This window comes from Hypanus sabinus, chromosome 18 (genome assembly GCF_030144855.1).
Source record: "Hypanus sabinus isolate sHypSab1 chromosome 18, sHypSab1.hap1, whole genome shotgun sequence".
Lineage (NCBI taxonomy): Eukaryota > Metazoa > Chordata > Chondrichthyes > Myliobatiformes > Dasyatidae > Hypanus > Hypanus sabinus.
This window is the reverse complement of record NC_082723.1, coordinates 16,986,694-17,012,924: the sequence shown is the minus strand read 5'-3', so window position 1 is coordinate 17,012,924 and position 26,231 is coordinate 16,986,694. Positions and strand designations below refer to the sequence as shown.

General features: G+C 38.5%; 1 protein-coding gene across 1 annotated transcript in view; it reads left to right on the top strand.

Annotated features, from left to right (window-relative positions):
• The first annotated feature begins 11,590 nt into the window (after positions 1-11,590).
• LOC132407359 (neuronal calcium sensor 1) overlaps positions 11,591-26,231 on the top strand; it is a 75,385-nt gene continuing 60,744 nt past the window's right edge. The window contains exons 1-2 of the mRNA XM_059993729.1: positions 11,591-11,673; positions 15,299-15,963. Coding sequence (XP_059849712.1) covers positions 15,900-15,963 — 64 coding nt within the window. The 5' untranslated portion in view covers positions 11,591-11,673; positions 15,299-15,899. The remainder of the gene's footprint in view (positions 11,674-15,298; positions 15,964-26,231) is intronic.

The window sequence follows — 26,231 nt, the reverse complement described above, 5'->3', positions numbered from 1 at the left end:
TGATGCTGTTGTGATTTTTCTAAGCAAATCTTCTTTTCTTAACTTGGTCATGGCATCTTTTTGCATCAGTGATGGCAACATCCTCAGATGGCTCATTAGGAAGGTGCAATTCCATGTTATTCAGCAGACAGGTTGATCCCAGAGTTTGCAGATCTATGTCAAGCCTTCTGGTAGAGTGCAGTGTACTTGGCCTCAATATTCCTGAACTCTGTGAGGCCAGTAAATAACATCTCAATACTGATTGTGTCTGGATGCTGCACCCACAAGTGTTTGAGTATTGAAGAGGAATAGGTCTTGCCTCCAATCACAAGCAAGAGAAAATCTGCAGATGCTGGAATTGCAAGCAACACACACAAAATGCTGGAGGAGCTCGGCAGGCTAGGCAGCATCTGTGGAAAAGAGTACAGTTGACGTTTTGGGCCGAGAACCCTGATTAGGACTGGAGGAGAAAAGATGAGTGGACTTAAAAGGTGGGGGGAGTGGAGAGAGAAGCACAAGTTGATAGGTGAAACTGAGACAGGGAGGGATGAAGTAAAGAGCTGGGAAAATGATTGGTGAAAGAGATACAAGGCTGGAATAGGGGGGATTGAATAGGAGAAGGCTGAAGGTAATGAAAGAAAGAAAAGGGGGAGGAGCACCAGAGAGAGGCGATGGGTGGGTAAGGAGATAAGGTGCGAGGGTAAAAGGGGATGGAGAATGGTGAAGGAGAGTGGGGAGGGCATCTCCAACCTTGCTATCTAGATCAAACCCAATCTGGGAACCTTTAGGGAGCTTCTTGTAGTCCTTCAATGGTTAACTAGCACTTTCACTTCTAATATTGCATTTCAAAGTTTGAAGATGGGCCTGAGCAGAAATAAGAAAGGAATCAGGTGACTGATGGAAATTTTAAAGCAGATTTTAAGGAGGGTTTTGTTAGGTGGAGTTAAGCAGAATGAAATAGGATGCCAGTAAGGCTGGTATCATGTCAGCAACTTTTCCCTCGATGTCAGCAAAACGAAAGACTTGATCAATTGACCAGCTTTTCATTGACATGTGACAATAATAAACCAATATCAATTTGAAGTGGGAAGAAGATGGCAGAAGATCATAGGAAGGGGTTGGAGTTGAAAGTGAAGGCAAACAATGTGAGTTCAAAGACACAGAGAAAATGCAGAGACTCTGAGCAAAATAGGTTAAATTTGCTTCTGCCAGTGTAGAACTGCAGCCAAAATCTGGTCAATAGTTGACTTCAGTTTGAATAAGCATTAAGAGGGTGGCAGACGTGATTGTTTGGACCAATAATCAACCTTTCTGTAAGCCAATCCAATACTTCCTCCTATGGTTCAGAGCCAATATTTGCCCAACTGCGCCCAACTGAACTTGCTTCTATGTTAAAGGCATTATTTGATTGTAGCATGTTGACATGAGCTGAATTCTTATGGTTATTGGTCCCAAACAATCCCATTTTTGAATTTTAGCTTAACCCATCAATCAAGTATTGTAATCCATATTTGGACATGGCCTTAATGATATATGAACATCTTGCCAGAAACAATCCCTGTGAAAAGAAGTTAATGAATTGATGAGCACAGACCAAACTCTTCATAGATTTGGACCGTGTGTTGCTTTTTTCCGAACCATCTATTGGCTGTTATTCTCTTTCTTTATTTCTCTTTCTTATAGTTGATACTAAAAGTGTAATATTTCACACAGGAATTCTTGAATGTTGTAAAATGAGGATAAGTTATGAGAGAAAAGGCCAGCCTTGTAAATTCTTGGCTTTGATTATGATCAACATCCGATGATTTTCTTCCTTTTGAGCACATTCTCCAGACACCAATTTTTCTAAACTATTTTCCTGCTTTATTTTGTCTCCTGCTGCACGCAGACTCTTGGCTGAAAGGCTTCTCTGGGGCTGGGAGACTCACTTGCTAAGATTGCAAGAAAGTTGCAATATCACTATAATGCAAGATATCACTGCCAAATGTACTGCTAACTTTGCAGCCTTTCTGCAATAAAATATTCTGATGTGTAAGATGAATTGACATGGAATGAGGTTTGTAAAATCATAAGAAATAGGAGCAGAATTAGGCCATTTGGCCCATCTTGTCTGATCTGCCATTCCATCTTGGCTGATTTATTATCCCTGTCAGCTCCATTTTCCTGCCTTTTCCCCATAACCTTTGGCACCCTTACTAATCAAGTATCTATCAATCACTTTAAATATACCCAATGACTTGGCCTCCATAGTCATCTGTGGCAATGAATTCCACAGATTTACCACCCTCTGGCTAGGGAAATTCCACCCCATATGGTACCTCCTTGTATAGGAAAACTAACATCATCCTAGACTTACTGGACTGAATGGATAGTCCCTGGACTGCAAATTGTAAATAATGATACACCACCTGTTCTTAGCTCTGTGTCAAAGCAGAAACTTACACCCAGTGTAGTTTCTGAGCAACTATTCCATACAATTACAATAAACTAAGCACATCTTCTGTACTTCTGTATGCATTAATATTTCTTGCAAATCTTGACATAGAAATGACATTGCCAGAAAGTGGTCACTTGCTTAGAGACAGGAGAGGAACCAAGTGTGGTCTTCTGCTGCTGCAGCCCATCTACTTCAAGCTTTGATGTGTTGTGCATTCAGAGATGGTCTTGTGCACCACTGTTGTAACATGTGGTTATTTGAATCACTGTTGCCTTTGTGTAGCCTGAACCAGTCTGGCTATTTTCTTCTGACCCCTCATTAACAATGTGTTTTCACCCACAAAACTGCTGCCCATTGGATATTAAAAAAATTTTTTTTGCACCATTCTCTGCAAACTCTAGAGACTGTTGTGTGTGAAAATCCCAGAAGATCAGCAGTTTCTGAGATACTCAAACCACCCCATCTGGCACCAACAATCATTCCACGTGTCAGAGTCACTTAAATCACATTTTTACCCCATTCTGATGTTTGATTGGAACAAGACCTGAACTTCTTCAGCATGTCTGGATGCTTTTATGTGTGGAGTTCCTGCCACATTATTGGCTGATTAGATATTTGCATTAGCAAGGTGTACCTAGTAAAGTGGCCACTAAGTGAAGTGTACGGCAAAGTTGGTGATATATTTAGAAAAGAGGTGTCCAATAACATCTCCATTATCAACCTGAAAGTTGATTAACACTTTTTCTCCCTCCATAGCTGCTTCCTGACTCGCTAAGTAATTTTGCTTTTACTATTGGAGCTGTAATATTTGGCTGAAGTGGCTTTTTTTCCCTTTTATTGTAATTTTTTGAAGTAACTTTACTACTTCCAGTCTTTTATTAATTCCCCATGGCTGAGAACATTCCTCTGGTTGAGAAGGGACTACCTTCATGTGAGAGTCACCTCTGGAACATTGCAAATTAGCTCTACCATTATTATGCATTGATGCTGGGAGCCTCTATGCTACAAAAAAGAAGAGATTTTGATTGGATCTTCTAGGCAAAATCAAAATTTGCATTGAATAGAGATAAAAATAGTCTTGATGAAAGTGATGTCATCTTCCTTAGATGCCTCCCAAACCCGATCCCTCATTGGTTCACATTACTTAGAACAATCAAAAGCAGTCAGAGCACAGGTCAGTTTTCAATCTGTGATAAATCCATTTCACACCATTATTCAGCTCAAAGCTTGAAGTCAGATGTCAGCCAAGTTTTCAATTCCTTATCAATGCGTAGAAATTCTAGATTAACTCAACAGGTCAAACAGCATCTATGCAGGCAAGTAAACAGTTGATGCTTCAAACCAAGACCTTTATCAGGACTGATGAAGATGGATGGTGAGTCCTAATGAAGGGTCTGGGTCCAAAGTGTCAACTGTTTCTTTTCCTCTAGAGGTGCAGCCAAGCCAGCTGAGTTCCTCCAGCTTTCTGTGTGTGTTGTTCAAGATTTCCAGCTTCTGCAGAATCTCTTCTGTTTCCCATTCTCATACCCTTGCCACTAATTCCTGTTGGGGAAAAAAAAACAAAATGCTTTCACAATGATTAAGTGAGAACAGATTATACTTGTGCTCTGAATAATTTCTTGATGAGTAACTTCTCTTTTCTCAATATTAAATAAGTGAAGTATAGGTAAGAGTTTGAAGTATGTTCTGTAGTATTTATTGAATGTTGTTAAAGTAAATGTCAGTGACTTTGGTTGAAGATTAGACAAAGTAGAAGAATGGTGCTCTTGTCGCATTTATAACATCATAAATTTTACAAGAGTGTTTTGGTTTACTTTAATATATTTTCACTGATCCATCTTACAAATATCTCCTGCAGAATTATCTTTGGAGAAGTGCAGTGAATGTGTAGAAGGCTCTCTAGCACATGACAGATGGATAGGAGTACAATAAAAGATTAAGATTAGCCATGGAGTGGAAGAAGAGCCTGCTGCATTTGTGAGAAGCCATCCATGCTCACTCACCAGTTGGAGTTTGGACCATACTCTGCTGCCTGGGTTTGTCAGTGGTTCTTCATGACAATAGCTTCTGCAATCTGAACTGTTTTTGAAACCCTGCTTGACCTTATTGGAGCTTTTGGCCTTTGTTTGCACTGGGGCCACATCTTGAGTTGGCCACAGTACAAAACATTTTAAAGATTAGATTTATTTGTCACTATATTGAAACATATAGTGAAATCTGTCGTTTGCATCAAATCAAATCAGCAAGGATCGTGCAGGACAGCCTGTTGAGTGTCGCCGTGCAGCTGGTGACAACGTAGCATGTAAGCAACTTACCACCGCTAATGTGGGAGGAAGCTTGAGCACGCTGGAGGAAACTCACGAAGTGTCAGTGAGAACAAACTAGACAGTGGTGGGAATTGAGCCATGATCACTGATCATTTTCACTGTGAAATGATGTGCTAATTGTTATGCTAGCATGCATTTAGTCTTCAGGTATACATCCCTAGTCAGGAACATCCGTTGTCACAGACCATTTGTTGGTTCCAAGTATTTCACTGAGACAGTAAAGCTGAAAGATAAATCTCTGCTCATGATAATGAACAATGCAGTTCCGGAAAGTGGAACCTCTAGTGCCATCACTACTATTATCAGATGGAAAAGCACTGGCTTGCATTTGAGAGAAAATTGTAAATCAAATGGTTGTACTTTGCAAGAAAAGTGGGTCCAGAGACAACAGTCCTTATATTCTCAATCACAACAAATGAAAACACCCTCACCTGTCATTTTTTATTCTTCTTCTAAAGTTCCGGATGTTTGCTGAGTCACTGTTACCTGAATTCCAGCCATTTTCCAGTAATGTGGTAAAATAGTCATTGTATTCCTATGTATCGGGTATGTATTCCTATGTAACACTAGCCAAGATGTGCACTAATCATTTTACCCCCTTTCTAGAATGGGAGAACAAGGTATAGTTCTAGCATCTCTGTCATGAAGTTACTCGTTGGTTCTGGTCAAACCTCTATTCCATCAGTTTGGAACCATTCTCAGTCATGTCTTAATAAGCAAGAAAAGCATTTCCCATGGAAAGTGGAACTAAAGGACGCATTAAGGAATTCTAAAGTTATATTGAGAACTCTGAGTAGTGACAAAGCCTCTACATTCATTTTCCCTGGAACCTCACTGATTCACGTTTTTTCTTATTGATGTCTGTGTGTTCTAGTGAGTGTTAAACAAGATGCTGAAGGAATTCAACAGGTCTGGCAGCATCTGTAGGTGACGTCTCAGGTCATGACCTTTCATCTGGACTGAGATGAAGGGCCTCGACCCAAAATGTCAACCGTCTATTTCCCTCCATGGATGCTGCCTACCCCAGTGAGTTCTTCCAACATATTACTCGCTACTCCTATTTCAGCATCTGTGAGTCTCTCATGTCTTCTATTCTCAGACATCACTTCATTATCACATAATAAATATGAGGTTACACGTGTGGTTTGTATTTCATTGTGAAGTACAGTAATAGAAAGGATTTTCAAGGAAGACTGCCAGTTAGTTGTCTTCTACATTATGTGCAGAGTTATCCCCACTAATAATCACCTTAAGGAAACGAGGCAAAGCTGAAATTAATAGTATGTGTTATAAGTTAATTTACAGATTTTCAAAATAATTTCCAAAAGTAAAAACAGGACCATTTTCATATTTTTCTAATAAATATAATAATAATGTTAGCAGAACATAGGTTGAGGGAGATGATTAACTGAGAAAAAAACCCAATTTACAAGAAGTAACTAATTTGTAATTTTACTGCAGACTTTGTCACTTTCGTCATTGGCATCTAGTGTCACTTTATTATGTCCTTCCCTAATCTGTTCTTATTCTCCACCTCAGAATTCCTTTTCACCATTTTTTGTCCTACAATAAAAAGGCTTGAAATTTCAAATTCCATGTAACCCAGGCATTATTACTGTCTCTTTCCCAGTAAGAAAATAACTGTTTATTCCCCTCCATAATGCTGCCTGACTTGCTGAGTTCCTCCAGCATTTTGTCTGTGCGTTACTTTCTGAGCATTGCCAGCCTGGATGATGAGCTACCCGAGGTTTCACATTTTATTTGCATGTCTCTGTAAAATGGGTTTCAAAACCCCTGAAGTAATCTCTAATTCTTGTCCTTTGTCAAGTTAAGCAGTACAGGAAAAGATAATTCAATTATGACATTCTAGATTTGATCATTACTGCATGATTTACTGCTGGTTTCAGTTCAGAGTCTCAGAAGTTCTGGCCTGTTCTCCAGTTGACAATTAGCCAGGCAGGCAGCACTCAACTTTATAAGCACAAGAGATTCTGCAGATACTGGAAATCTATAGCAGTACATAGAAAATGCTGAAGGCTGGTCCATTGAGAGAGTTAAGTGCACCAAGTTCCTGGGAGTTCACATCATGGATGACCTTACCTGGCCCCTCAATATCACCTCCTTGCACAAGAAGGCAGAGTAGTGCCTCCACTTCCTGAAGAGATTGAAGCAAACGAGACTTCTCCACTTCCCCCTCACCCCGAACACCATTTAACTGCATTTTACAGGAGCACCATTGAGAGTGTCCTGACAAGCTGCATCTCCATCTGGTCTGTGAGCAGCAAAGCATCGGACCAGAAGACCCTACTAAGGACTAAGAACAGCCGAGAGGATTGCAGGGGTCTTGCCGCCATCCACTGGGGATGTTTATCAGGATTGTTGCATATGCAAAGCCCTTAGTATTATCATGGATCCCACCCATCCATCCAGCATCCCCTTTGACTTTCTACCATCAGCAGGAGACTCGGATGCATAAAGACAGGAATGGTCAGGGTGGAAAGCAGCGTCTGAACTTCCTGCTGCATCACATTCAAGGTGTCACCAGACAATTTGTACTGTACTCTACAATATTTAATTTATGCACTCTACTTTGTTTATCTATGCATAATTTATTTGTAGTATTAATTATTACTTTCCTAAGTTATTGTGTGTTATGCGTACCACTGAGCTTTGCACCTGGTCTGGGGAAACATTGTCTCGTTTGGTGGTATATGTGTAAATAATTAAATGACAATAAACTTGACTTGTTCAACAACTCAGACAGTGTCTATGGAGGGGAATAAACAGACAATATTCTTGGACAAGATGTCCTGATGACTAGTCTTGGCCCAAATCTTCATCTATTTATTCAAAGTTCAAAGTAAATACATTATCAAAGTATGCACATATCACCATGTACAACCCTGAGATTCATTTTCTTGCAGGCATTCACAGTAGAACAAAGAAACACAGCAGAATTAATGAAGAACTACACACAAAGACAGACAAACAACGGTTGTGCAAAAGCAGGCAAACTGTGAAAATACAAAAAGAAAAATAGTTGATAATAATAATAATAATAATAATAGCTAATATTGCGAACATGAGTTGTCAAGTTCTTGAAAGTGAGTTGATAGATGGTGGTAAATGAGGTTAACCACTCTGGTTCAGGTTTAAGGGTAATAACTGTTCCTGAACCTGAATTCCCCTCCATAGATGCTACCTGACTGGTTGAGTCCCTCAAACTTGGGTAGTTCTAATTATTTCTCACTCTCTGCACTTAACACTCAGTGTCCAGATTTGCAAGTTACAGAAGAAGACCAGGGCACTCTTTGTAACTACATGGCTAAATACAGTAAGCGGCTGGGTTTCCAGAACAGCAAGAAGTTAGAAGAATAGTGGAAATGAGGAAGAAGATTATTAATGCATATAAAAGAGTAATTGTAAAGTTAAATGACCCTCGACTCAGAGGGATACAGCCATGTGGATGTATGTAATTAGTGACTATAATCATATGTTTTCTGGCAGCACCATCATCAAGGCGGCTTTCCATCACTTTAGCAGATTGAAGGCTTGATATTGAGCAGAAAGTTGCCTTTATATCACACCAGGTCTTTGATAATAACTGTTGTCATCTGTTAACCACTGCCAGTAATTTGTAGGTTTGGAATTTTGGGATTAATTTGATTTATATTCTTCTGTTTTCCTGAAACAAAACCCTCTCCCATATAGGATCAACCACTGTTCTGCCTGAGAACCAGTTATTACAGAATATGTGCAGCCACCAACAAAGTGAGGTCTTTTAGCCTGAGCACAAGTAGAGAGTGGTGAATCTGTGGAATTCCTTGCCACAGGCAGCTGTGGAGGCCAAGTCTTTTAGTTAAGGCAGAGGTTGATAGATTCTTGATTGGTCAGGATATGAAGGGATACAGCGGGAAGGCAGGAGATTGGGGCTGAGAGGAAAAATGGATCAGTCAAGATGAATTCGTGGAGCAGACTCAATGGGACAAATGGCCTAATTCTGCTCCTATATCTAATGGACTTATGGTCTTAAATAATGGGTAGTTGGCTTCCTTAGTAAAGACCAGAGTTCAAAGTATCAAAGTAAATATATTATCAATTTATGTACATATATGTCACCATCTACAAGCTTGAGATCCATTTTCTTGAAAGCATTTGCAGTAGAACAATAAAACCAATGAAAAACTAAACACAAACAAAGACTGACACACAACCACTGTGCAAAAGAAGATAAACTGACCAATCAGAATGTAAACTAAATTTATAAGCATGAGAAAGTCTGCAGATGCTGGAAATACAAAACAACACACGTAAGATACTGAAGGAACTCAGCAGGTCAGGAGCATCTATAGAAATGAATAAACAGTCGCTGTTTCAAGCTGAGACCCTTCATTAGGACTGGAAAGGAAGGGGGAAGATGCCAGAATTTAAAAAAAAACATATGTGTGTATGCTTCAATGTGACTAAAATATTAAAGAAGGCTACCAAATAAATTAAATGAAAAGAAGTTTGCCTGGTAGAATCATTGGAAGCAAGGCAGATTTAACAGCATGAAAAGAGTTTCCATTGGAACTGGTCCATTATGAAAGAGGAAGGGCTGTGGATGGTTCAAGTCTGTGACATTAAGTAGGCTGAGAAATGGCAGAATCCAATTCTCTGAGAGTGTGTTTCAACCACATTCTTTGAGCCACAAAGCCCACCAGTGCAGTTATTTCCACTTCCTGCACAAATCACCTTGTGGTATCTCTGAATAAGACTGCAAGTAAAGTTTCAGCTATCTGTAGTGCCATGATAATCATCTGGAACCCTGCTGATGAAACGTGATTTCATGTTGGACTCTGACAATCAGTTACTCTGCAACTCCAGGTGAAAGGCTGAGGTTTGCAAAAGGCCCAATTTAATACAATCTCAGTGGGTTTATATCCTTAGCCTGATTTTATTGGGGAAAACCCTGTAGCAGAAAAATTCAGGTTCTGAGTTGGTGTTTAGAAGAGTCAACTGAGTCTGCGCCCCTTAGTTTTAGGTATTGAATTCCACAGTTTAGAGCTTAGTTCGAAAAAAGCTGACCTGCCAATTATCTTTTGAGGGAGATTGTTTAAATTTAAGAAACCAGCTGAAGAAGACTTGAGAACTTGAGCAGGATTATAAAACAAAAACAGTTCTGTCCTGCACTCTGGTTTCAGACATTTAAGAGCTTTAAAAACAAGTAAGAGAAGTTTAAAATCAATTCTAAAAAATAGAGGAAGCCAATGTAAGGTAGTGAGGACCGAAGTGATAAGTTCCTGGCTTTGGTTAAAAGTCTGGCAGCGACGTTGTGAATGAGCAGAAGTTTGTCAATAGATTTTTTTGGAAGGTCAATAAAAAGTTTATTGTAATCTACTCTGTTTGGTATAAAGGCATAAATCAGTTTTCAGTGACAGAGACAGACACATCTTTGCAAGATTTCTTAAGTGTAGAAATACTTCTCTGGTCACTTTCTCTATGTGGGATTTAAAATTCTGATATGAATCAAGGATAATACTCAGGCTTGTTACGTCTGATTTTACAAGGGGAGCCAAGTTCCCAAGTTTGTCAAGAGGTTTATTTCTTTTGGAATCAACCAAATGTATTTGCGTTTTATCTTCACTTGGCTGAGATCAATGATGTATTCAACAGCAGAGAAAGGTGGTCCGAGGAACTTCATGGGGATTTAGTGTAGCCTTTTGGATATTTGCTACTCTGCTTCCAGTATTTATTGTGATTGGAATTGTACGCAGTTGTTGGCATTTGAACATACTAGAGTAATGCACACATCCCGATGAAGGATCCTGATAAAGGGTTATGGTCTAAAATGTCAGCTGATTATTCCTCTCCATAGATGCTGCCTGACCTGCTGAGTTTCTCCAGTATTTTTTTGTGTGGGTTACTCTAGATTTCCAACATCTGTAGAATCTCTTGTGTATGTGAATATACTCTTATTATTTGTTCAATTGGGATTTTTTTGAAATAATACCACACATTTGAGAGCTCTGGGAATATTTTAGTGGCAAATGGTTTAAGAATGTTAAAAGCGACCTCTCTTGCATTTTAACATACCCTATCTTTACACATAAGATTATCTCTTCACATTGTAAAGAGCACACATGCAGTGCCTACTATCAACCCCAGTACTCTCAAAGTTCCTCCAGCGGTATGTCTGTGTGAATGCGGAGAAAAATTCAAAGCTGTAACGAATTGAGATGGTGTCCACATTTAGTGCATAAGATCAATTCAGTCACAAAGCTGGAAACAAATCAAAGATAATTCATCTTCTCATAATGTCACATGCAAGTGGCAAAATTTGCAACGTGCATGACTGTACTTGTCTCAGATCTTGAGCTCTAAGCAATGTCATTATCCCACAGAGACTGAAAGGATGTGTTACTTCTATTGTTTCCAAGATTAATAAGGAAGTTAAAAAGGTAAATAATGGTCAAGGGACCAAATCTAAAAAAAACAATGAGAGGTAATGTTCATTTTGGTAATCATTTGCTTATGGTTGACGATACAGTGACTCCACTGTTCTAGAAATGGCAAGTTCTATTGCATTGCAAGCTATCATTCAATAGCTTGATTGCATATTCGGTCTGCTTGGTGTAAAGTGCTATTTAACAATGAATATTTACGCGGTGCCATTGACCCGAACCATTAATTTTATTTCTCTGTGCAGTGGTGCTACCGGCCTCCTGCAAAATTCCAGCATTCTCTGTTTTTATTTCAGATTTACAGCATCTGCAGTTTTTTAGTGTCTCGAAACGGCGACGCGTCTCTCTTGACGTCAATTATTTCGAATGCTGTGACGTCAGCCATAAGCCCCGCCTCCGGGGAGCGGCGCATGCGCACGCAGTCGCTGCGGTGACTGTGGGACCAGCGGCTGCGCTTCATTCAAACAAGCGGAGCGCGAGCGGCGAGGTGAGAGGAGCAGAAAATGGGCGCAAGGCGCGGTCGGCGGACTTAGACTTTAATGGCGGGGAGGAAAAGTGAAGGAAGGTTGCTTTAATTGCCCCTCCTGGCCCGTCCCGCGGGCGGTGGAGGCCGCTTGTGAGCCCAGGGAGGTACCGGGGCTGTGCGGTTGCCATGGAAGCAGGCGGGCGGTGATTTGCAGTGCGGAGTTTGCACAAGAAAGCTTCTCAAAGTCCCCCGCTTAGATATAAAACCTGTAGTTTATATTGTTTTTAAATGGGAGAAACTTTTTCTGGAGCCAGTGCGAGCCCTGCATTTTTCCGCCGCAGCTCAGTGATTGGAAAAATTCAACTCCACTTTAAAAAGCAGATAAGTTGCAGAGTGATTGGCCTTAAATAATCACACTTTATCGAATTGTAACGAGCTTCGTTAGTTAATTTGATAAAAAAATTAAGTCCAAGAGCGTGTATTGGATGATCAAGTCACGCTGCGTGTATTTAAGTTTGGTAAAATAAAATAAGGATTTTTTATTTGGCTCAAATGTTCTTTGTCCAGTTGCAATCTGCAGACTGTTTTACCTTGTAAAACCCCCAGCCACCTTCAGTCATGTTAGTTGGTGGGTGTGGACTGTAGTATCCATGTGTCTGTATGTAATTTCGTTCCGTTTGTGGGCGGATGCGGGTCTGAATGTTGAGACTGGTGGGTGTTGAATAATGATTTATAGAGTATGTGTGAGCTGCAGTTTTAGAAACGTGCTAGAATTTGTTTTACTTTTTACATAAACCGAACAGTTGCTATTACAGCGTTTGTGTAATTTCTTCCTTTATTTCAATATTTCTGTGGCTTATCTGTATGTGTGTTTAGCAATCTGGAGTCTTCAAATGTCCTGTGGCTTTGAGCTGTTTTGTAGGGTATGATCTCAAGTCTGCAAGTGGAATAGGGAGGAGCTGTAGTTACAAGGTTTTCTCTTTGTCTGCACTGTGTGTGCCACACAGCTGCCTACATCACATAAAGACTTGTGTTAGATTTGTATCAGAGAAGATTCAGAATCCTACTTGTAATGCCAACTGCTAGGAATCAAAACAGGTTATCTTTTACAACCAGAAAACACAGCTCTTGATAGAACAGCAGAGATAGATTTACTTTCCCGGTGTATAAAATAAAATGCTTTAGGGAATATGTGACAGTTGAGTTTTATTCAAATCAAGGGACCAGGGATAGTATTGTCTATACCAAAATAGTGTTTTTAAGTGGCACATATATTGTTTTATGAAACTGTTGGACATCGTTCTTGTATGTAAAACGCAATGTCGTAGTGCTGCATTACAAATTGACTTTAGTAGAATATTAGGAATGTACTAGTTGTTACTCTATTTAAAAATATTGGATACTGGTCAAGTATTGCAGCAAGACCAACATCAATAACAATTCCATAATCAATAACAGTTCAAATGATTAATGCCTGTGCCAAAGAGGAGCACCATGGTTCATTTGTTTTTAATTGCACCTCTTTCAAATTTTATTTCTGAATTAAACTGAGATTTATTTGAATTATCTATTGTATTTTTCCTGTGTATTAGGGATGAATGGTCTGTGATGGCAGAGTTGTTATGAATAATATGATTTGCCTGAAGAGTAGTCAGAGGAGGATGGGTATAAGCTGATGCTATTGATGTTGGATATGATAGCATGGACATTATTTCCATAAACCTTTTAACTGTTTTGCTTGTTCAACTAGCTGGAGTAAATGTGATTTGGTGGCTTTAATGGTAAATGATGTAAATAAGAATTGCATCTTTACATATAAATTATTTATCTCTCAATGTTATCTTGGCTTTTTTGTTTAACCCCAAACTACGTTTCAAGCCATATTAATTCATGCAAGCCAACATGATTTCTTTCACTGCAGTATTATGTATTGTCTTGATTCTTCACCTGCTTTTACATTAATGCTTGATTATACTTTTGGTGCATGGGACTGATTTACTAGTAGTGCCTTTTACCGTTTCCCAATACCTGTGAAAATTAAAAACTTGTCTAAAGTTCCACATCCTGCATTTATTTCATACTAACTTGAATTCATTTGTTGCTGCTGCCATCTTTTTTCTTTTCTTTTGTAAGTTTCAAATCTTTGTCTCATTTACAAATTCTTCCAATGTACGTTTGCAACTGCTTCAATCTTTGTGCCCACAAGACTGACTCATTATTCCCTTGTATTTCCTTTTACGTACTAGTATTATATACTTTGTAGTCAAACTGTACATTTTGACTCATCCATCCTCTGTAAAGATCCCTGCCAAGTGACTGGCCTAAATCCTTTCCTGCTTTAAAATGCAGTACAAATACTTCCATTTCTTCCCCAACTCATTAATATTTCAGTAAATTGTGCCCCAAAGATAATTAGTGCAACAAAAGCCAGGGATTAAGTTTGATTTTCTCTTTTAATATGGGTCTGGTCTAAATGTTTCCACATACATTCATTTACCTAGTCATTGCAGACCCAGTTGCCCAACAATCCTAAGAAGCCACAACTGGATATGACCAAATAGACATTGAGAATTATTTTCTTGGTAGCCACTTGAATTGATTCCTATCTGAGCTTTCCTTTATGAAATACTATTGCTGGAAAGGGGAGATGATGTGTGTAGCATGTTGCAGTGCTGACGGTCAAATAATGTGGTAAACAGATTTCTTTGGTGGTACTTAAAAATAATTTTCAGAATCTCTGATGAACACCTGCATTTATTGCTTATGCCTAATTATCTTGAGAAGGTGGTAAGCCAATATGTTGACACACTGGATCCTCCTGATGAAAGTACTCCAGTGATGCTATTGGGTAGGGAGCTCAGGGATTTAGATTTCATGCTAATTGTGTTGGTTTCAATTAAGGGTTTGATATATTTTACGGGTTTTGATGGTGAAGTGTTAGATAGTTGCTCAGCAAGGGGTTTGCATCTAAAAACAATCATTTTCTGAGTGAATTTAGAGCAGGAATTTTGTGCAGCTGGAAGGTCAAATGAGTGGACTTTATAAGACATAGAAGCAGAATTAGGCCCATTAAATGTGTTCCACCAGTCCATCATGGCTGATTTATTATCCGTCTCAACCCTATTCTCCTGGTTTCTCCCTGTGACCTTTGATGCCTTACTAATCAAGAACCTTCCAGTCCCAACTTTAAATATACCCAATGACTTGACCTCCACAGATTCACCACCCTCTGGCTAAAGAAATTTGTCATCTGTTCTAAAGCGTCTTTCTTCTATTCTGAGTCTGTGCCCTCTGTCCCTAGACTCCCCCACTATAGGAAGAATCCTCTTCACACGCATTCTTTCTGGGCCCCTCAATCTTCTATACTCCAGCAAATACATACCAAGTGGCATCAAATGCTCCTCGTACATTAACCCTGTCATTCCCAGGATCATTTATATGACCAAGACAATCACTGTCATAAGTAGCTGAGTCATCTGCAGTGTTCTCCAGCAGGGCATTTTCCACTGATCTCTCTGGGTACACAAAATGTGCTGTTATTTGATCCTCTTAACTGCAATTGCAATAAAGATTGGTTTGTCTTAATCAAGTGACTTGGGTAATTGCATCTTTGCATACAGTACCTGCACTGTTTTGTTTCTTTCAGGATTCCAAGCCTGTAGTCTGCGGTGTTGGTTAAGCACTCTATGCAGTATAACCCAAGTCATCAATGCGTTGAGAGAGTTGACCATATGCAGTTCTGTAATGCTGTGATCACGCTTGAACGATTTAAAGTGCATCATCACGTCTAAAAATAGACAGGAATAAAACAACTAATTAAATTGATTCAATTCAGAAGATACAAAAGACGAAGAGAAGCTGAAAAATGCTACTAATCTTCTCAAGGGGCTGAATTGAGCAAACCATCATTGCAGCTTGGGACAGCAGGTTATCTGCACCACATCAAAGGAAAGTGGATTTTAAGAATTAAAGAAAAACCTGGAGTGAATTTTGACAAATTCAGTGTTTGAACTACTTATCAAACCTGTGGTGGAGGGACAAACAGGTCATTATTAAACCATCGTCAGGGAAACCACAGCTGAGCAAATTACGCAGAAAGTGCACAGGAGGCATCCTGAGAATCTTTCATTCAACAAGTAACTTCCGCTCACCATCATTATCTTTGGCCTGTTTTGAATCTGATTTCTTTGATCTTTAATATATACCCTTACCAAAAAGTGCATCTTCTTATGTGTTAAATTGCTGCAATGGGGAAGTGCAACAGTAAGCTGAAACCTGAAGTCGTGGAGGAGCTGACTCGGAAGACATACTGTAAGTATTAAAGGCAAATGTGAACATTCTTATTAAAATTGCAATAATTACTGATTCACATACTTGATTTATGAATTTTTGCTAAAATGGCATTGACTGTTTTGGTTACTTATAGTTCATTTGTAAGGCTTTTCTCTTGCTGAATTGAAAAAGTATTTCTGTACACAGAGAGACACACACACACACCCACCCCTGGAATTTCAATATTGAATTTGCCAGATCCTTTCAATTGATAAAATTTCACTTTAAATTTTTCTCAGGAACACCTCTTCCAAATACAGTTAAACTCTATTAATCTAGTGTGGCTGTCTAAGATTTTCTGGGCTGGTGATGAGACACTGGAGGTGCTGGAATGTGGAACCAAATGTAAACTGTTGGAACATAGTGAGTTGACTGGCGTCTGGGGAGGCAAAGTGATGATTGACATTTCTAGTTGAGACCTTGCAACGGGACAGAATTTTCAAGACAATAGTATGTTAATACCACTGCCTTCCTCCCCTCCCCAGACTCTTAATTTTTTTGAAAAGAATTATACAGCACAGGCAATTCCCCATCTTATGGATGCATGGAGGGTTGCCTTTTTAGTAAAGTCTATATTATGATTTTACATTGTACAAAACCACTTTGTCAGTGGATTCCAGGGTAGGACTTGTGTTTTAGAACAGAGACCTGGTACTAAAAGCACATAGTTCCCTGAAAGCAGCAGGTAGGTGTTGGGATATTTGAGTACAGGAGTTAGGTTATCATGTTGCTATACAAGATGTTGGTGAGCTTGCACTTGTGTCTGCCAAATTACAGGAAGTATGTCTAAAGTAGAAAGGGTGCAGGAAAGATTAACACAGACATTACTTGGACTGAAGTGCTTGAGTTACAGGGAGAGATTGGATAGACGGGCTTTTTTCCTGAGGGGGGAGTGACCTTAGAGCATTATAAAAATCATGAAGGGCATAGATAGTGAATGGTCACAGTTTTAGAGTAGAGTCTAAAACTAGAGGGCAGAGTTATAAGATGATAAGGTTTTAAAGGAGGAGTAAAATGCAACTTTTTTGCACAATAGGGTGGTGGGTATGTGAAACAAGCCAGAGGAAGTGGCAGAGGTGGGAGCACAGCATTGAGAAGACACTTATTGTGGAATGGAAAGGACCAAATACAGGCAAAAGGGACAAGCTCAGGTTAGCAACTTGGTCTGCACAAACTATTTGGGCCAAAGGGTCTCTGCTGTATAATTCTGAATAGTGTGTTTAGTTTCGGGCAATGCTTTTAGGAAAAGATGTTAAGGCTTTGGAAAGAGTTCAGAAGCGTCCACTTGAATGATTCTAAGTGTGAAAGTTACAAAATTACACAAATAGACTAGAAAGGCTGTGATTGTTGCGAAAAGAAGGAAGGCCTAGGGCAAATTTCTGAGAATTGTGTAGTTTGTTTGCTATAGCTGAGAGATTGGGAACCAGAGATTTCAGATTGAAGGCAAAACACAGGTAGGATGATGAAGAATATAACTATGAAAAAAAAGGTGAACATTTGAAATACAGCTGAGACAAGCAGAAATAGCCTATTTGGTTTCTCAATCCTGCCGCAGTAATCAGTGATTCTTGACTACAGCTTCTCCTTCACGCACTATCCCCTTATCTCTTGAGTCCGACTATCCAAAAACTTATTGGACACTTTGTCCTTAAATAGTGTGGGAAATACAAGTTCAGTTTGAAAGGGGTATCTGTACTATAATTTTGTGATAATATTGAGCTTTTCATTTCATAAACCTTTTAGCTGGAATATTTGAGAGCAGAGATTTGGAAGGCAAACTTGAACAGGCAAAAAAAACTTGATGCTGAAGGATGAGCTCATTTCTGGAAATTACACAGAAACTATACAGTAATAGTTAAAATTGAACATTTTAAATTTGTGATAAATGTTGCAAATGGGTGGTAGTTTTGGACTAGCACCCAAGACTTTGTTCTTTAAATAACAACATTAGAAGTTAAACAACAATAAGTTTGAAGTTAAACATCATATAAAAGTAATGAAGCTTGCTGATTATTTTGTCTTGATTCAGTGATATAAGTTTTACCAATTTTGGTCTGTTTGATTGTTTGGATAATATTGGAATCAGGTAACCCTCTTTCAGCCAACTAAGCGATACCTGATGCCAATCTGCAAGTACCATTGCTAAGTTAGAATGACATACTTTTCTTTTGTTTCTGAACAGTAACAACACTGTTGCAGGCATGCCTGTTTGTAACAGCTTTGCCAGAGATTATTCACCTCTTTGTCCCCTTTGTAAAGAAAAACTTTTGTATTAATTGTAAAGACATTTGGTAACATTCAGTTTGACACAGTTACTGTGATAAGTGAAACAAATTTAATACATAAGGGCTGTGAGTTTAAATTGCAACAATATTATGTTGCCACAATTTAACATTATTCCTTAACTCCATGATAATAATGAATTGTACATCTAAAGCTTTGACAAACTTCTGTAGATTTGCGGTGGAGATTGTATTGACTGGTTCCATTGCAGAATGTTTGGTAACACCAACGATCTTGAATGGAAGAGCATACAGAAAGTAGTGGGTACAGCCCAGTCCATCATGGTTAAAGTCCTCCCTACCATTGAACACATCTACATGGAGCTCTGTCACAGGAAATCGGCATCCATCGTGAAGGACCTTTACCATCTAGGCCATGCTCTCTTCTCACTCTGCCATCAGGAAGAAGGTCTGGGAGCCTCAGGACCCACACCACCTAATTCAGGAACAGCTATTACCCATCAACCATCAGGTTTTTGAACCAGAGAGCATAGCTTCACTCAGCCTCACTCACCATATCACTGAATTGTTCCCACAATTTATGAACTTACTTTCAAGGACTCTTCATCTTACATTTTCTATTTATTGCTTATTTTTTTATTATTATTATTTTCTCTTTATATATTTGCACAGTTTGTTGTCTTTTGCACATTGGATGTGGCAGTCATTCTTTGATTCTATTGTATTTCCTGTGAATGCCTGCAAGGAAATGAATCTCTGTGTTGTATATGGTGACATTTAAGAATTTTGATAATAAATTTATTTGAACTTTGATAATGACAGTAAATTTCCAGTCTTATTCACCATGATTATAGGAATACAGGAATGTAGTAAACATGACAACAGAAAATCAGCAGATGCTGGAAATCAAAGTAATACACACCAAATGCTGGAGGAACTCAGCAGGCCAGGCAGCGTCTATGGAAAAGAGTAAGCAGTCGACGTTTCTGGATGAGACCCTTCATCAGGACTGGAAAAAGAGATGAGAAGTCAGAGTAAGATGCAGCCTGGCCTGATGAGTTCCTGAAACAGTTTGTTTGTGTTACTATTACAGAGGGCTATTTGCATGTGAGCTACAGGTCATAAAACCCAGTGGTTAACTTGCAGCTCTGCTGTCGACTATTGGAGTTGAGAATGGCTGGCAGCCTAGCAAGTGATAGGATGAGGAGATGCAGTAGGCTTCCTTAATCTTCCACAGGACAGTTCCAGAGATGTAGTTAGCAGAACTGTTGTTTCACAGCTTCAGCAACCTGCGTTCAATCTTGACCTCCACTGTTTTGTCGTGTTTCATTGTCCGCCATGGTTCTTTGGGTTTCCTCATTACACAAAAACATTTCAGGGTTGGTAAGTCAAAGAGTTGCTGTAGGGTGGGGAGGAGGATTATAAAATTGTTTTGCAGTGGACTGCTGCTTGATTTGATTAATCGCGTTTCTGTGCTGATTCTCTAAATTACTCATAGCAATAGTGAAGTCTAGTAAATCACCATGTTACAAAATGGGTGAGATATAGACTGAGCAGAAATAGCATGTGGAATTTTACCTATCCCCATCCTGAGGTTCCCAACACCATATATAACACTTTGGTTACTTCAGTCATTGAGATGGTTAAGTGGAAGGACAAAATAGAATCAATAGTCTTGGCTGGTGTGGACCATGTTTAGAGTTAGCCAGTGTCTTAACCAAGTTTCAGCACTCATCATTTGGTCATGCTGTCCTATTGCATTCCAAACAGAACAAAATGGATAAAGCTTTCCTAGCCACTTGCTACTCCATTACCTACTCTGATAATACTGAAATCCTGGAAAAGTCTAGCACTACTGCTTTCATGTTCATTAGTGTGCAGTTTAGATTCTCTCAGGACCGTTTGGCTCCAGATCCAAAATATAATGTAGATCAAAACATGAGTGTGCTGAATACCAGAAGAAAGGTGAATGTTGCAATGCATGAAGAAGTTTTTGGAGCCTAATAGTTGGGAGTCCAGTCAGGGGGATATTTGTGACCCAACTATCATTAGCTGTTTTTTTTTCAGATGCCCTTTTGCAATTATAATTTCAGGATTGGTACTTTTCACATGAATAGTTCTATTTTCATCTTCCCTGACAATCTGTCCTTGTAAGCTTGGAGCAACAGCTAGTTAATGTTGAGTTTGGATTGAAAACTGCCAGGTGACATTAATGCTACATGAGTGCCAGCTGATGACCAACTTGGCCATTTCCTTGATTTTGGGCGCTTTGGTTGTCACAAAGTGAATTGGATCAACTGTTTCTACACCATAGTTGCAATAACAGACACAGGCTTAGTATTCAAAATAGTAGCTTTTTGACTTGACACACAAAGCTAAGCACCAATCAAAATACTTAAGCCAGATCTATGGTTAAGTATCCATTAACTCATGTTGGAGAAAAGTAACTCCAGTGAAAGGGTTATCAGAATTGGGAATTTGTTTTTTGACTGAAATGTCATCTATCCCTTTGCCTTCACAGATGCTGCTTGATCCTATGAGATTCTTCAACATTTTTTATTTTTGCTTCAGATTCCATAATTTGCAGACTTTTTTCATTATTAGCATTATTAGTGTTTCAGCTCCATATGTAGATGGGGAGACTTAATGGTAAAAAAACTATGGGCCTAATTTTAAAGTCCAGTTTCTGATCAAGGACCATTTTCTCTTCACATTATCTTTGCACTTCATTATAACTCTCAATTCACAGTAACACCCTGGAAAAAGGTGAACCACTCCTCCTATTTCAGGAAATACTTCTGGGCAAAGACAGATGTAGGAGATGAAATTCACCACTGTCTTTAATGTGCCAACATGATCTGGTTGAAACAGGAAAAGGATATTTGAATATCAAGAACTCAGCACAAAACTGATAGTATGCATGGGTCAAACATCATAGTCTCAGTACTTCTCTCAATCTTGCTACAACTTGCATTACACCTCCAAAAACCTCCCATGGGAATGGAGCTAAGGAGGAGTTGTATCCTGTTTTGGATTTACAGGAAATCAAACCAATCTTATTTCCATCAAAAGTTTTTTTTCAGGATTCTGAATAGAATTGAAGATGTGAAATTGCTTTACATTATAATGAGATAAAATCATAATGCAGGATGTTAATAGTAGTGCTAACTGCTCGGGCACAGGTTATCAAATTACATTTAATTGTTTGAAAATTTGAGTCCGTAAGGCATCCTGACAATTTCTGCTTCTGTAGAGTTGTCTTTTTGCATCAGTTAATATTTTAATAATGCATTCATATTTAATGAGCTACTTCTGGGGTGGGGACATTCAGTAAAACCTGATTTGTAATGGAATATAACAGTGTATTTTCTATATCAGATGATTTAAGCTTCAAAATTGCCAAACAATTTTGTCAGAAAGGTTTATGCAGATTAGAGGTTGAAAAAAATTAGTCATTAAGCTATCTGGTAATAGCCATGCCCCTTTATTTTTGAGGTGTTTCTGTATTGCCTTTAGATGCGTGGGTTTCTTTGCTTTGAAGAAAACTGTAATGTTGAAACTCTTCTATTTGAGTCCTTTTGTTGGGGTGCTTGCTGTGCGAGATCAGAGACTTCCCCTGTGGTTTCATAATGATGATATTCACCTGCTCATGTTTGTGTTGTGTGGTTTGGAGAATGATGGAACAGTTATGAGTTACAGAAATTGCAAGAAGTGGGGTAGAAGAAAAGGGGATATAAAGAAAGGGGATAGAAAAGGAGATATAAGGAAGCTACCTCACAATCGTAGTAACTTGGGCATGTTGCTGACCTCCAATGCTTTTCAAAGACCTGCTGGTTGGTAGATTAATTGACTATGAATTATCCCTACTGTGGCTGAGTGGTAAGAAAATCAAGGGAAAGTGTATGTGAATTGAGAAATGGGATTATGTGATTGTTCTAGTGTAGACTTGATGGGCCTTGCACCCTGCTTTAGACATGTTATAAACAAATGAAAAAAGAACAAGCAGGCTCTGCAAGTATGCTGGCAAGACCCCACTGAATTACTGGGTAGAATACTAGTCATCACACAAAATGGAAAATTGGGAAAGCCTGACAGTTACTGTTACCAGAAGTTTTACTGGACCAACTACTCAGAGTCTCTTGTACTTCACAGGATAGGTATTAGATTCTCCGAGGTAGGAGTCAGGAGTTTAATGGAGCACGCTCCACATATCTATGTGATAACAATTCCAAGAAATCTCAGAAACTGAACTTCATCTAGAACAAGACAATTCACTTGACTAAAATCCCATTGCCACTTAAGTGATTCTCTCCTTGTACAAGTAGCATTCTTCAATTACCAATTTTATTTTTAAAAAATGCACTTCACCTTTAATGCTTCATATGGGAGCTTGAAATTCATAAATTGATTGCTGTCTTAACTATGTTATGACAGTTCTCTGTCAAAAGTACTCCATAAAGGGCATCAGGTAGTGAAATACATGTAAGAAATTCTCAGTATTTGAGTGATAGAGCACAAGCTTCCCATAGGTGACAAATATAAAAGGAGGCTTTCTCCTCTACTGATGCCTACAAAATATGACAGATAATATAATAGCAATAACACACACTCCAATTACATTATAAAAATATCATGTTTAAGTATGTAAAAGGAAGGGATAAAAGGTAACATACCACTTCGTAAAACTTAGAAGCAATGATCATTTGTGAACTCATACGGTGTATTTGTCTAAGCAAAGCCCACTTTGAATAGTGCACAGCAGGGAGCAACTTGGCACAAATGATGTGAAACCTGTATTTATGCAAACAATGATTGGTTCCTGAGTATGAAAGTGTACGTAGAGGAATTTGTTAAAAAAAAATCAAGGTTGGACTTGAGCTGGCCTCACGAGTATGCAGTTCCATTTAAAGCAAAGCAGCAGATAATGGGAACTGAAAGTATTTGAAATGTCAGAATCAGGTTTATTATCACCGGCATGTGACGTGAAATTTGTTTTGTTATTTGATGGGTACTATTTCTATGATCCTTATGAAGCTAGAACCCTCTAGTTTTGAGATCTGTTTCTTCACCTCCAAACTGTCTGTGTAAGCCAGTTAATGCATTACAAGTTAATAAAAACTAAATTATTAGCAAGTCTGGCAGCATCTATGATGAGAGAAAAGACTCTTGCTCTCCTTCCCTCCTGTCACATCCCCCGCCCCTATAGATGATGGCTGATCCGAACACTATTATTTGTTTGTTTGAGATCTCTAGCTTTTTTTTCTTTTGAATACAAGTTACAAAATCTGCCATAAACCATGTAATTATGTTGTGGAACAGATGTCATAAAATTGCTTTAAAATTTATTTGATGTGTTGGTGCTTGATTCATGTTTTTTGAAAACTGGTTTTATCATAAATTTATCTACTTTAATTTGTGTCTGTAGCTCTCATGGTTTTAATAATATTTAAATTAAACATGAGTAACATCTTTAGTTATATTAGTTTGTAACATTAATATCTGAAGTGAAGTGTATAAAATTATATTTAGTAACAAATATACAAAAAAAATCATTGAAATTCAGTGAGATGTAGAATCTCAATGTGAACCTTGCCTATTTCCTTGGGCAATATGTATTTGACAAGGTAGTTTTGAAACAAGCATGATTAGTGTAATTTGCTTTTGATTTTTTTTGATTTTGATATAATTGTGCTGAAAGCTTAGAGGAATGAGTGCAAATTACAAACTGATTTAAAAAAAATCTAACAGAATTTATTTTTTTTGTTTTGCATTAGTACCTTTAACATGTTGAACTTCCAGCATTTTTTTTTATTAGCTCCCAGTATTTAATAGTTTGCCAGTATAAATAAGGACAGAGAAATGTAATACCAGGAAAAATAAATTTGGATGCTCTATAATTAAATGGAATGATTTCATTCACAGCAATTTGCTGGCCTGATGTTGGCATAAGTATTATATAGAGAAAACTTTTATGAAAACAGTTCAATGGAGATCTAATAGTAAATCCTGCACTAGTTGCCCTTTATACCCTTATTGGGGTTGTCATTTGTATTCAAATAAAGGCCTTTTCCCCCTGCTGTGAGCTAATAGTTACACATATAGCTCTAAAAATACTGAAAATGAGTATTTCAATGTCTTTCATATCACAATTGGGCTTGGTTATGAGTTCTACTCCCATAGGAAAACAATAAATGTGAGAATGCTTTCTATTTTTAGCAGTGATGTGCAGGCCCATCTCTGTGCTCTTTAAATGTCTGTCTAATAGTCGGTATTGGACGAGTCATAGTTTTGTGTGTATTTGTATAAGATGATGAGAGGCATTGATCATGTGGATAGTCAAGGCTTTTTTCCAGGGCTGAAATGGCTAACATGAAAAGGCACAGTTTTAAGGTGCTTGGAAGTAGGTACAGAGGAGTTGTCAGGGGTACGTTTTTTTTAACGCAGAGTGGTGTGTGTGGAATAGGCTGCCAGCGACAGTGGTGGAGGCAGATACGATAGGGTCTTTTAAGAGACTCCTGGATAGGTACATGGAGCTTTGAAAAATAGAGGGCTATGGGAAACCCTAGGTAATTTCTAAAGTAAGTACATGTTGTTCAAGTCTAAACTTGCTAATGTACACTCTTATATTTCCTGTCTAACACTGACTGAAGTCCAATTCATTCCTCAGTTTCACCCTCTGGTATACATGTTTGCCCCAGTGCTGTTGAAATTCTGATTTAGAATAACTTGCAAATTATCATTGTAACTGATGTTATTCACACAGCTAATAGCAATGCAGAATTATTAGAATCCTGACAGGAATACAGTCTGGTGGGTGCATCTGTCCAAAATGTCTTTGGTAAACATGGCCACTGCACATTCTTTGTGCAGGCAAAGTAGTAGCTTCATGCTGAAGACATGGTTGATGTGGTGTTGTGTGGCACTGCAATTAAGAGAGGTAAAGAACACAATGGCAGTTCAGAAATGGGTATCCACATGCTCATCATTAGCAGTAGAAATATACACCAACATAATCTAACTATATAGCAGGCATTTCCCTCAATCCGTCATTACTTTCCAGCCAGGGATTTTGAATTAGATTAAATGCAGAATCCATAAGAGCATGCTGGGAGCAGCAAATGACTTACAGGAAAAAGTGAGGTGCCAGTTGAGTGAAATTGCAACACAAGGCATGCTAAACAGCAAAAGCAATATGCAATTGACAGTGTTTTCACAGTCAATGAATCAAATAAGTTCTGCAGTTGTACCAAATTTAGTGTTGTGGGTTAACAGGACAAGGTTCAAGAACAATCTTCAACTATTGAGGGACCCAGTATGTCAATACTGAGGACGTGGCTGAAACATATGGAGCTATGCTCGGAGGTGCCAAATAGATTATACAAATTGGTAACTTTCTGGTCCAGGCAAATCAATTCACCATGTAATATCAGGGAATGGCTGTCAACATTTAATGCAACATTCTGTTTGCAGCGTTGAACAATTAACACACCAGATCTACTGGAGCTGTGCATCTATCCAAGCTATCCTATTAATTATAACATTGCCATCAATTCTGGCCGCATGGAAGCTTGGCCAAATATTTCTCTTTCACAATATGCAGTACAGATCCAATCCAGTCAATGACACTCAATCACTGTGTTCTTTATCGCCAGCAATTAATGATGTTTACGTTGCAGTCAAGTTCACCTGCAACCTCTGTTTGGGTGTCACTGGAGAGCTAGACTCCAATACCATTTTAGTTCAAATAAGACCAAGGAGCTGAATTCCAAAAGTGATGTGAGCGTGACTGCCCTTGACATTTAATTGTAAATTGCTATATAAGAATGGATTAAGAAATCAAATTTGAGCCATAATTTTAGTCATGTGTTAAATGAACTTAATTAAAATGTGCTTGAATCAGATATCTCTTTAATGTTCCAGCCCTTGTAATTTGGGGGGAAAAAACTTGAACAATTGGAGAAGTAAGTTTCATTTTGATAAAGAAAACCCTGTGTCTAATGAGGA